Genomic DNA, 13,488 nt, shown 5'->3' with positions numbered 1-13,488 from the left:
AGACAGTTTGTCCCGGTGGGGTAGTGGAAGGGAGGGAAACAGCAGAGGCAGCTGATCGGATTGTCTCAATCTTAGTGACAAAGAAGCTCCATGAGCTCCTCACACTTGTTGTTGGAGGTGAGGATGGAGGAGAAAGGGAGAGCACTTCAAAAGGAAGTAACTTGTGTCAGAGATATTGAAAAGATTCATCACACTGTGTTAAACACCAAACGGATTGATTTGAATTTTATCCAGAATATTAACACCTATAACTGGGCTGGAGTTCATTAACATCAGCAAAAACAAACCCCAATGAATACGGTCCAGTCCTGGATGTGATTAACAGCAAAATCCCATCACTGTAGTTACTTGTGAACTCGCAGGTGTGTTATCAGGTGGGATAACTGACTGAAACTTTTCCCACACTCAGAGCAAGTGAATGGTTTCTCCCCAGTGTGAACTCGCTGGTGTGTCTGCAGGTTCCATGACTGAGTGAATCCCTTCCCACACTCGGAGCAGGTGAACGGCCTCTGCCTAGTGTGAATTCGCTGGTGGTCAGTGAGGTCATTTGATCGCCTGAACCCAGTCCCACAGTGAGAGCACCTGAACGGTCTCTCATCAGTGTGAACACGTTGATGGTACAGCAGGTCCCTGGAACTTTTATAACAGTTCCTGCAGTCTGGGCATTTAAAAGGTCTCTCATCAGTGTGAACTTGTTGGTGTCTCAGCAGGGTGGATAATTGAGTGAATCCTGTCCCACACTTGGAGCAAGTGAATGGTCTCTCCCCAGTGTGAACCCGCTGGTGTGTCAGCAGGTTGGATGACCGATTAAATCCCTTCCCACATTCAAAGCAGGTGAACAGCCTCTCCCCAGTGTGAATTCGCTGGTGTTCAGTGAGTTGAGATGATCGTATAAACCCAGTTCCACACTGAGAGCACCTGAACGGTCTTTCATCAGTGTGAACACGTTGATGGGACATCAGTTCCCCAGAACTTTTAAAGCCCTTCCCACAGTCCAGACATTTGAAAGGTCTCTCCCCTGTGTGAACTCGCTGGTGTCTCTGCAGGTTGGGTGACTGAGTGAATCCCTCCCCACACTCAGAGCAGGTGAATGGCCTCTCCCCAGTGTGAACTCGCTGGTGTGTCAGCAGGTTGTATAATCGAGTGAATCCCTTCCCACACTCGGAGCAGGTGAACGGTCTCTCCCCAGTGTGAATGCACCGATGAGTTTCCAGCTGAACTGGGTAATTAAATCCTTTCCCACAATCGCCACATTTCCACAGCTTCTCTGCTTTGTGATGGCATTTATGTTTTGACAGGTCAGATGATTGGCTGAAGCCTCGTCCACACACAGGACATGTGTACAGTTTCTCACCACTGTGAACTGTGCTTTTTCCTTCCATGTTCAAAATCCGATAATGTTCAGGTTACGATAAATTGGGCGACTCGACTCCGTCAGATCCTGATGTGATGTTTGGTTTCAGTTTCCCAACCGCAAATTCTCTCCTTCTAATACCCTGTGAAATTGATTCAAAACAGAAAAAAGGGAGTGAGAGAGAACCCACAAAAACACAAAGGCAGGTTGTGAAATTGAGCTGAATGAAACTGGGAATTTGTGGGGCCGGCATGAGGAAAAAGTGACCATGAAAACTGCTGGATTGTCATAAAAACCCAACTGGTTCACTAATGTCCTTTAGGGAAGGGAACCTGTCATGCTGCCTGGGTCTATACAAAACTCTGGCCTCTATTGGAGCAGAGAGAGAGAGAGAGATGGGCGATGCAGGTGTATGTGAACACCATCACTTCCAAGTTCCCCTCCAAGTCACACAATGTCCTGACTTGTCTGACATCCAGTACTGGATGAGGAGAAATTTCCTCCATTTAAAAATTGGGAAGACCAAAGTCATTGTCTTCAGTCCCCGCGACAAACTCCACTCCCCAGACACCGACTCCATCCCTCTCCCTGACAACTGTCTGAGACTGAACCAGACTGTTCACAACCATGGTGAAATATTTCACCCCAAGATGAGCTTCCAAACAAAAATCCACATCTTCTCCAAGACCGTCTATTTTCACTCAGTAACATCGCCGACTCAGCCCTCGTCTCAGCTCATCTGCCTTTTGAGGAAGAGAATTCCAAAGATTCACTACCCTCTGAGAGAGAAGCATTCCCCTCATCTCTGTCTTAAATGTGCGCCCCCTTATTTTTAATCAGTGACCCCTCATTCTGAATTCTCCCACAAGAGGAAAGTTCCTCACCACAACGACCCTGTCAAGAGCCCTCAGGATCTTAAAAGTTTGATTCAAGTCATATCTTCCCCTTCTAAATTCCAGCGGATACAAGCCTAATCTGTCCAATCTTTCCTCATAACACAATCCGCCCATTCCTGGTATTAGTCTAGTAACCTTTTTCTAAGCTGCATCTAACACATTTACATGTTTCCTGAAATAAGGAGACCAGTACTGTACACAGTTCTCCAGATGTGATCTCACCTGTGCCCTGTACAACTGAAGCATAACCTCCCTACTTTTGTTCTCAATTCCCCTCACAACAAATGATAACATTCTATTAGATTTCCTAATTACCCATTGTACCTGCATACTAACCTTTTGTGACTCATGCACGAGGACACCCAGATCCCCCTGAATCTCAAGAGCTCTGCAATCTCTCACCATTTAGATATGTTTTTTTATTCTGCCTGCCAAGATGAACAATTCCACATTTGCCCGCATTACACTCCATTTGCCAGATCTTTGCCACTCACTTAACCTATCTATGTCCCTTTGTAGCCTCCTTATGTCCTCTTCACAGCTTACTTTCCTACCTTTGTGTCATCAGCAAATTTAGCAACCATACCCTTGGTCCCTTCATCCAAGTCATTTCTATAAACTGTAAAAAGTTGAGGCTCCAGCACTAATCCCAGTGGCACACCATTCGTTACATCCCACCAACCAGAAAAACACACATTCATGCCGACTCTGTTTCCTGTTAGCTAGCCAATCTTCTACCCATGCCGATATGTTACCCACTACACCATGAGCTTTTATTTTCCACAATAACCTTTGATGTGGAACTTTATCAAATGCCTTCTGGAAATCTACATGCAGCACATCCAGCGATTCCCCCTCATCCACAGCACACATGACTCCAAAGAACTCCAATAAATTGGTTAAACATGATTTCCCTTTCACAAAACCATATTGGCTCTGCCTGATTACCTTTAATTTTTCTTCATGCTCTGCCACAATGTCTTTAATAATAGCTTCTAATATTTTACCTACGACAGATGTTAAGCTAACTGGTCTGTAATTTCGTGCCTTCTGTCTCCCTCCCTTTTTGTATAAAGGAGTTACATTTGCTAATTTCCAATCTAATGGAACCTCCCTGAGTCTAGGGAATTTTAATAAATTAAAACCAATGCATCAACTATGTCACTAGCCACTTCTTTTAAGACCCTAGGATGAAGTCCATCAGGAACCGGGGACTTGTCAGCCCACAGCTTCAACAATTTGCTCAGTACCACTTCACTGGGGATTGTAATTTTCTTGAGTTCCTCCCTCCCTTCCAGGTCCCGATTTACATCTATTTTTTGGGATGTTACTTTGATCCTATTTTCTGAAGACCGATGTAAATACCTGTTTAATTCATCTGCCAGCTCCTTATTTTCCATTATTAATTTGCAGACTCACTTTCTATAGGACCAATGCTCACTTTCATAACTCTTTTCTTTTTTCAATGTCTATAGAACTTCTTTTCTTATCTTAATATCTGCCTTTATCTTTCTAGCTGGCTTTCACTCATACTCTAATTTTCCCATCATTATAAATCCCTTCATCATCCTTTGCTGTTTTAAAATATTCTCACCAATCTTCTGACCTGCCATCCATCTTTGCGCAATTTCCTTTAAGTTTGATATTATCTTTAACTTTCTGAGTTAACTACACGTGAGGGTCATCCCCTTGAAACTTTTCTCTCTTGTTTGAATGTATCTATTTATTCTGTGTATTCTGAAATATCCCCTCAAATGTCTGCCACTGCATCTCCATTGGCCCATCCCCTTACCTAATTTGCCAGTTCACTTCCGCTAGCGCTATTGGAAAACCTTACCAGGTCAGGCAGTATCCGTGGAGAGTGAAACGAAGAGTTAATGTTTCAGGGTGTGCAGAATGAAATATGGGGAATAAAGATGGTGCAAAATCTGATGGGCAATCTAAGCTCAGAAGTGGAAGAGAAATGGACTATAGCACAGGAAAAACAATTCCTGACTATGAAAGATACTGTGGGAAGATAAAGCTGGGAAGCCAGCAGCACATGGTCAGTGAATGGCAGTGATGGACACCTCATTGAGACAGTCGGCAGGATTAACAGTAAAATCCTAAACAAAGCTAAACTACACGCAGTATTAGAGACAGAGGAAGTTAGACAATGGTAGAGAGGTGATCAGGGAGGGCAGAGGCGAAACAGAGCAATGGATGGTCATGGGTTCAGATCCACAGGAAAGGACTCACACCAGCCCCAGAGCAATGGAACCTCTCACAGAAACAGAGCACAGAACTAAAAACTCGAAATTGTAGATGAATGGTACTTTGAAATACTCGCTTCTGAAACAATTTCACCATTTTTAAATTTAAAATCGCCTGCTGGAGCCTGCAGCTGAAAAGATATCATAAGCACTGGAGTCAGAGAAAAATCTCCTAGTTGAGGAAATACCCGGGGGTCGGGGTGATGTCACCGTGTAATTGTCGACGTGTGATGATGTCACAGCGTAATTGTCCATGTGTGATGATGTCACAGACACACAGAACATCTGGGTCTGTGCAAACCAGTGATCACCACACATTATGAAGGATGTGAGGATCCTGAGGTTTATATGAGCCAGTTAAAGGCTGTTTCCATAAACTAATCGTAAAATGATGCAGCGACACAGTTTAAAGATTTTGGGCAAGATCTACCGGAGAGATATGAGGAAGAAATTTTACACAGTGAGTGCTAATGACCTAGAACATATTGCTTACACTCAGAGGCCGATAATATCCAGGTCCTGATGAATCGAGTGATTCTATCAGACTTTGAGGTGATGTTTGGTTTGAATTTCCCATCTGCAAAACCTCATCTTCTAGCATCCTATACATGGAGTACTAAAAATCCATTCCTGTCAGTCTAGGGTAGAAATTTCTCCTGGTCTGAGTTTGCTGTGTGTAAATCCCCCCTTTCTAACCCCCTGTAAAAGGAGTTTCCAAAATCCATCCCTGTCAGTCCTGGACAGGAATGCACATTCTCTGCTCCTGCTACCTAGACCAGGATGACCGCGCATGCGCCCTTATGCACATTGCCCCCTATAAAGATGGCGGCCGTTACCCCGGGCCTGGCGAAGGGAGAAATCCAGATTTTTTTCGGCCTGTTCTCTGCAAATACAAGACCGGTACCTTGTTATTTGGGATATGTGGCCTGCACTGTGTCTTTATAAAGCCTCCCTGCCCACTCCGCTGGCTCCATTCCTCCTCACACACCCACTAACTCTGTTAGTTTCCTCCATTCGACATTCACTCACCCGCTCTGAGCAGCTTCAGTCACAGACCAGCACTGCGCATGCTCGTGAAACAGACCGAAATGCGCATGCTCCAAAGGTCAGTCGATGAGCGCATGCGCATCGAGCTTCTCTAATGAATATAGGGCACATTCTGAGCCGCAGCGAATGCTGGGTGTCTGCTCCGCCATTGAACGTCGATATATAGAATCAAAATCTATGTCCTCTGATCAGAATACGATGGGGGCCATAGGGCCAACATTTCAAATTGTTGAGTGAACTGATGCAGCGACCAAATTGCACTGACATCCGCAACAATTCTCTCCTGGATGTAACTAGTAACAGCAGAACAAACTCTTACAGTTAGATCTGGACTCACTAAAGTCTCAGCAGATGGGGTGAACTGATGATATTTCTTCAATATACATGGAATATTTAAACCGTGTCTTGCCAGTAGCAATGCTTCAATTGTGGATCAAATCCTTTGAACTTTTAAAGCTGGAGTGTTAACTTGTGGGCTAACTGAATAAATCCTTTCACATGCATGAAGTATCTGAATGGTCTCTCACCACTGAGACTGTGTTGCCATGTCAGTAAATGAGTTGATACGGTGAATCCCTTTCCATTTCCAGCTGGTGAACAATATGTTAACATTGTGAGTTTACCTATACAGTTTCAGCTCAGACATGGATCTCGGAGTCTACTGATCATGGATTCCACATTCTTAACACAAATCATTTAAAGAAAATCAAAATACTGCAGATGCCAGCTATATGAAATGAAACAGAAAATGCTGGAATTCTCAGCAGATCTGATAGCGTCTCTGGAGAGAGAAACATCGTTTTATTTCAGGTCTGCAACATTTCATCAGAACTGCGCTGCATCTGAACTGTTAATTCTGCCTCTCAATCCAAAGATGCTGCCAGATGTGGTCAGGGAACTCAAGAATAAAAAGGAAGTCCCTTTTGAGGAATCGAATCCGAGGAGAATGAAGGGTGAACTGTCCAACTGAACAGAGATAGGCAAAGCACCTTTCCCTTCTTTAAGATGCTGGAACATTGACTCTAATGTTATCAGTGAAAATAACTGATCTGAGACATTGAAAGGATTCTCGTTACTGCACATCAGGAATTCAAACCTAATATCGGCTTCAGGACAATCAGAATACTTGGTAACAGACAAGACACCGAAATGCTCGAAGGGAGACGGCACTGGGTGTAGGAGAGCTGGTTCCCAGTGATATGGATGTGTCTGCAGTGGGTAGGATCAGACTGTTTCCATGTATCCACAATGAATGTCCCCCTTTCGGTTAACAGCCGAACGCGCTGACCAATTTCGCCACAGAGACTAATGAAAGCATTATTGGCAATTCCTAACTTTAGCAAACTGCCTTCAGAATTAATTATCAGTTAAATGAAATAAAAATCATTCAATCATTTCCACGTTTCTTATTTCAGTTCGTTTGCAAACACTCACTAAATTTGCAATATGAAATTGAACAATAATTGGCCAAGTTGGTGACATCCTTGTTTTCGGGGTGTTTGCCTCTCCTTTGCCCTCTGTCACTCTCGGTGTATGTGTTTGTGTGTGTTCCTCTGTCTATGTCAATATAGTTCAGTTCCCCGAGGGGTTGAACACATTTGTCCCATCACAAACTTTATTCACATTAGTTGTGCAGTTTCATATCAAAATGTCACAAAGAAAAATATCAGGATGGAAGATGCACGAGGAGTTTGCAATGTTTGGAAGGAGGTGCAGTTAAAAAAGTGGAAGATTCAGCGAGAAGTTTTCTTCTCCTTTAACACGAGAGTTGGAACCAGATCTGGGAGATATTTGTGCCGGTGGAAACAATGAAAGCTCCCCTATTACCTCTATATTTTGCCTTACACCATCATCCCGACAGTTGGTGCTATGCAACCGATCACAACCCTTCCCTCATTCCATATCTTCACCTCTGTATTTGGTTTTGACCTGTTGCACGGATGACATTAACGGCACTGATGCAATACTCCACTGATTCTGGCAGAGCTTTTATGCGTTTTGAGGTTTTAATCAGCTAAATTTTTAGCAATTTGCACGAGGGCGATAAATCACTGTTCCCTGACCGGGAATCGAACCCAGGCAGCGGTGAAAGTGCCAAATGCTGACCACTAGACCACCAGGGAAGATGCCTGTATCTTCTATTTTCATTTCAGGCCTCTTTCACCAGAGGGACGTTTCTCCCACAAAATGACACGTTTATGTAAAACACAAACAACATTCATTGTCACACAGTTCAGGGTGACATTGGGTCCTTAAGCGACAAAAGAAAAAAAGAAATTGCAACCTCTCCTGTTACCCAGCGAGTTCCAACAGTAATGATTTTTTCTGAGGATCAATTTCAAATACAATTTAACAAATAATCAACCATGTACCATTGCACATTCCAAATCTATGACGTTATTGGATTCAAATAAACCCATTAATTATTCTCTCTTCCTCAGCTCTCCAGTGAGTAAGACAGGGAAAAGCAGCAATATCCGGGCCCGCACTCACCTGCTGCCAGTTTAAAAGTACGTTTACTTTGCTCAGTGTTTATTCTGTGAAATTATGAAGAGAGAACATAACGTGGTTGTAGGATACTGTGTTCAGTTAATGTTCCACAGTAAACAGGAACAACTCAACCACTTGACAACGTTTCTGCCCCGGATTCCAACCAGGGCGCCTTTATTGTGCAAGGCGAATGTGATAACCACTACACCACAGAAACACAGCAGGAGACAGTACCCCATACCCCTGATTACAATGCAGTCCTGCAGTAGCACTTTGGGTCTTTGATTTGAAGAAAGGGATTTCAGCTATTCTCATTAGGAATGCTGGAGACAGACTGATCAACAATGTCATCATCAAATGGTACAACATGTTGGAAAATCATTCGATCATCATATCTATCCAAACCCGGGGCACAGCGGTAAGCGCACTGAATCCTAACCACTGAACCGACCTGTGCCAGCTTCTGTTGTGAAGAGGAACTAATTAGTCTCAATTTACTTCTCTCTTTTCATAAACATGATGCTTATCCACTTCAGGTAGTTGTCCAATTCACTTTCGAAGAAGCAGTTTCTGCAGAATCCATGCACAATTTTCCTTAATTAAAATAGTTTCTCTGACCCCATGACATAATGAGTTGGACTTAGGTTCCTGATACTGGTTTTGATATAATTATTACTTACTTACACAATTTATTTCATACTGAATTTATATGAGACGTTTATTCTGATTCAGCATGTCCTTATTATTTCTGAGTTTATATCGACATTCTCAATACGTTTCCTCTTCAACCTGCCAACCGAGTCTGTTACAGAACAGAGATAAAAACAAACATACCTGGAAAAACTCAGCAGGTCTGGCAGCATTTGCAGAGAGGAACATGGTTAACGTTTCGAGTCCGTATGACTCTATCAGAACTCAGGGTTAAATAATTGTTACAGATTGTCCCTCTTCATAGAACAGGGATAAATGATTGTTACAGATATCCAAAGGTCCGGTTCGATCACATGCTTAAACAGATAGTTTAATTGGTTTAAAATAATTTAGATCTGGGAATGGAATCTCATACAGGATACGTATTTATCTTGGAAACAGGAAAGCGAGTCACTGTGCAATACAAATCCCATGGTGCTCATTTTGAGATTTGGTGAATGCTAGCAGATGTACGGGAATGAAGGAACATGGAAGTCAGGCAGGAAAAACACATGGGAGAGTTTGGAAGGTTTTTGACTTCATTTGATCAATAATTTATTCTGGAGGCACCGAAAGGGAAGAAAAGGGAGCAGCGCAGTTGGCAGGATTTAAACATACGTGGGAAGATTCCCAATGGGTTTCGAATCCAACCTTAACCACTCGGCCACAGCAATGAGCCTTCAACGAGTATTCATGTAGTTCATATAAAATCTTGGGATGGCTACAGCAGAGGAAGAGGACATTCGGCCAGATTGATTCCACATCACCCTGAAAATTATACTGCCTTGTTCTTCCGACCAAAATAAAGCACTGCAAACGTCAGTGCCCGGAAAACCAACCCTGATGCATTTGCTCAGGTGAGGAACCAGCTGAAGCTTTCAATATTGGTTTTCTTAACTCCGAGTTTCCAATTAGGAATTGGACAATAACTTCAAAGCAAGAAAAAACAGGGTTAAGAAGAAAGAGAAGGAAATTGAGATGAATTAGAAAGCTCTTTGTACAAAAGGGACATAGACACGATGCGTGGATGTTGGTGGATGTATGCTGTGCCATTTGATGATGACATTGTTGATCAGTCTGTCTCCAGCATTCCTAATGAGAACAGCCGAATTCCATTTCTTCAAAACAAAGACCCAAAGTGCTGCTGCATGACGTCACCGTTTAACATTCCAGACAGCTCCATTGGGACCTTTACAGAGCAGGGTTTATCGAGGCGAGTGGGGTCATATTCGCTTCACATGTGATAGCGCAGCAGTTTGAAACCTGGCAAGAGCATTATCCAAGCGTGTTTATTTAAGTGTGAGTGGAAGTGCAATCATTTACCTTTGTTGTAAATATAAACATCCTGCTGACTAAGATTTTTACCTTTTGTGATTTTAACCGAATTAATTATCATTTCAATAGAAGAAAACCCATCCAAATACACACGTATTTTCTGATTTACATTCAGGAAATTTGCTTTTGGAAATCGAACAAAAACTGAGCCAAGTTAGTGACATCCTTGCTTTCTGCACCCCTGTCTCCCCTTAGGCCTCTGTCACTCTCGGTGCATATCTCTGTGTGTGTTCCTCTGCGATTGTCAATGTGGTTCAGTTCCCTGAGGGGTGAAAGCGATTTTAAAATCACAAATTTTATTTACATTAGTTGTGCAACTTCATGTTAAAAAGTTGCAGAGAGAAGCAGCAGCGTAAAAGATAAAAGAGGAGATTGGCCCTTTCTATGTGTGCCTTACAACAACAACTTATATTTATAAAGCACGTTTAACGTAATGAAACGTCACAAGGCGTTCCCCATGATCATTATATAACAAAGTGTGACACCGAGCCACATATCCAGTCAGATGACTAAAAGCTCCGTCAAAGGTGGAAGCTTTAAGAACTGTCTTAAAGGGGGAAAGTATCGATTTCATGTTCCAGCTAACAGCAATGGTTCTACTCACTGGTGAAGAAGTCATCTGTATTCAATCTAAATAGACCATTTGGTCGGAGCAAGTTGTCTCTGGTGGAAAAGATCTGAAATGAAAATAAAAACATGTCAACAGCAGCCTCCATAAGTCAATTTTGAAGCCATATTGATAGTTTCCCTCGTGGCACAGTGACTATGATTCGACACTTTCATTGGACCAACAACAATTATGTTGGAGGCTTTTGGAAATTGAAAGTTGCACATGAGCAGCTTGTGGGACTATTTCACCTCACTGTCAATTTCATGTTCCAGCTCACAGCAACCGTTGTTTTCATTGGCTGAAGAAGTCGTTTTTTATTGAACCTAAACCTCAACTGAAATGAAAAAAAGTGCAAAAGCTATAGATAAGCCAAGCCGAAAGTGCATTGGACAGCTTGTATGGTGGTCTAGTGGTTAGGATTCGACGCTGTCATGATTCAATTCCCAGTCAGGGAATGAAGGTTTATTGATCTTGTGAAGTTGTTAAAACGATTTCTTGGAAACATTTAACAGCTCCACCGGAATCAGTGGAGTGAGGTTTGAAGCTTTGCCTCAGCTGCAAATCTTACACTTGAGAACAAATACAGTGAAAAGCTTTAGAAAGTTGGTGTGACTTTTATTTGTGACTCACTAACTTGGGTATTCTGTAAATGCTGCTCGGAGGTTTAATGACTGGGATATAATGTACCTGCCTTTCCTTGAGCCTGTGCTCTGTGTATGGGGAGGTTTGGCCCGGGTTGATTTTCTGCTTTTCCCTGTCTCACTCACTGTGGAGCTGAGGAAGAGAGATTAATTGATGGGCTTGTTTGAATCCAATAATTTCCTAGATTTTTAACGGGTTCGATGAAGCTATTTAGTAGGTTCAAATCTTTTCTCATTATATGTGTTTGTGTGTTTGCTTTTTGTGTGGGAGTCCACTGGATAACAGTAGATCTGGCACCATTTTGGGGATATTATTTTGCAGCCCAAGTACCCGGTGACAATGCGGAACTGTGTGATAATGAACACAGATGGAGAGAAAACAGTAACAACTTCGCCTCTGGATGGTCTTGAATCACCGACCTTTCGATAAACAGGCAAACACGCTGACCAATTGCGCCACAGAGACTTATGAAAGGTCAGCCTACAAGGTATCCCAACCAGGGTAAGGTGAGTCAAATCTTCAGGTTGCCGCTACCCAGATGACTATCATTCTCTATCAGTTTTATTCTTTCAAAATAAAGGGTGGGGCACTCATTGTGGATACATGGAAACAGTCTGATCCCACCCACTGCTGACACATCCATGTCTCCGGGAACCAGCTCTCCTACAACCGATGCCGTCTCCCTTAAAGCCTTCCCGTGTATTGTCTGTTACCAAATATTCTGATTGTCCCAAAGCCAATATTAGGTTTGAATTCCTGATGTGCGGTAAAGAGAATCCTTTCAATGCCTCAGATCAGTTAATTTCACCGATAACATCAGAGTCAATGTTCCAGCGTCTTAAAGAAAGGAAAGATGCCTTGACTGTCTCTGGTCAGTCGGGCATTTCACCCTTCATTTTCCTCGAATTCCATTCCTCAGAGGGATTTTCCTTTTCTTCTTGAGTTCCCTGACTACACCTGGCAGCATCTTTGGATTGAGAGGCAAAATTAACAGTTCAGATGCAGTGCAGTTCTGATGAAAGGTTACAGGCCTGAAATGAAAAACATGTTTATCTCTCCACAGATGCTAACAGATTTGCTGAGAATTCCAGTATTTTCTGTTTTTATTTCAGATAGCCAGCACCTGCAGTATTTTGAGTTTCTGTAACTCCTTAGTGAAACATATGAGATCCTGAGGGGACTTGACAGGGTTAATGTGGAGACGATGTTGCCTCTTGTGGAACAATCTAGAACTAGAGATTACTGTTTAAAAATAAAGGGTCACCGATTTAAAACGGAGCTGAAGCAAAGTTCTTTTTCTCTCAGAGGGCCGTGAGTCTTTGGAACTCCCTTCCTGAAAAGATTGTGGAAGCAAAGTCTTTGAATATTTTTAAAACAGAGGTGGATATATTCTTGGTAAGCGAGGGGGTGATAGATTCTCGGGGGTAGGCACGATATAGATTTTGGGTTACTTTCAGATCAGCCACGATCTTATAGAATGGTGGAGCAGGCTTGAGGGGCCGGGTGGCCTACTCCTGCTCCTTGTTCTTATGGACGAACCCATTACCAGTAGATTTCGAGATCCATGTCTGAGCTGAAAACATATAGGTAAACTCAAACTGTAAACAGACCATTCACCAGCTGTAAATGGAAAGGGATTCACTCATCATCTCTTTTACCGACACAGCAACACAGTCTCACTGGTGCGAGGCCATTCAGATACTTCATGAATGCAAAGGGCTTTATTCAGTTTGCCCACATGTTAACACACCAACTTGAAAAGTTCAAAGAGTTTGATCCACAGTCAGGCATTGCTACTGGCAAGAGGCATTTAATGTTCCATGTTTGGCAGCGAAAAAAATGCATCAGCTCAACCCAACTGCTGAGACTCCAGTGAGTTCAGGTCTAGCTGTAGGGCTTTGTTCTGTTGTTCATTATGTCCAGGAGAGAATTATGGTGGAGACCAGACAAATTTGGTCACTGCATAGATTAATTCAAGAATTTTATATCTTGCCCCCTTGGCATCGTATTCTGATTACAGGACATATGTTTCTGTTGCATATTATCACCTTTGAATGGCGGGGTAGTCACCCAGCATTCACTGCGGGGCAGAATGTGCCCTATCCTTATTACAGCAGCTGCCTGCACATGCGTATTACCCTGCGTGTGTGTCTGTATGTGCGTGTGTGTGTG

General features: G+C 42.8%; 2 protein-coding genes across 2 annotated transcripts in view; one reads left to right on the top strand and one right to left on the bottom strand.

Annotated features, from left to right (window-relative positions):
• LOC144673177 (uncharacterized) overlaps positions 1–13,488 on the top strand; it is a 273,637-nt gene that overhangs the window by 119,260 nt on the left and 140,889 nt on the right. The window lies entirely within an intron of this gene.
• The window catches only part of LOC144673184 (uncharacterized), a 110,753-nt gene that overhangs the window by 14,565 nt on the left and 82,700 nt on the right, over positions 1–13,488 (bottom strand). Inside the window, exon 7 of the mRNA XM_078535149.1 lies at positions 357–1,400. Within this exon, the coding sequence (XP_078391275.1) occupies positions 357–1,400 (1,044 nt within the window). The remainder of the gene's footprint in view (positions 1–356; positions 1,401–13,488) is intronic.

The sequence above is a fragment of the Cetorhinus maximus genome, unplaced genomic scaffold (genome assembly GCF_964194155.1).
Source record: "Cetorhinus maximus unplaced genomic scaffold, sCetMax3.hap1.1 HAP1_SCAFFOLD_306, whole genome shotgun sequence".
Lineage (NCBI taxonomy): Eukaryota > Metazoa > Chordata > Chondrichthyes > Lamniformes > Cetorhinidae > Cetorhinus > Cetorhinus maximus.
This window is presented reverse-complemented; position numbering and strand designations above follow the sequence as displayed.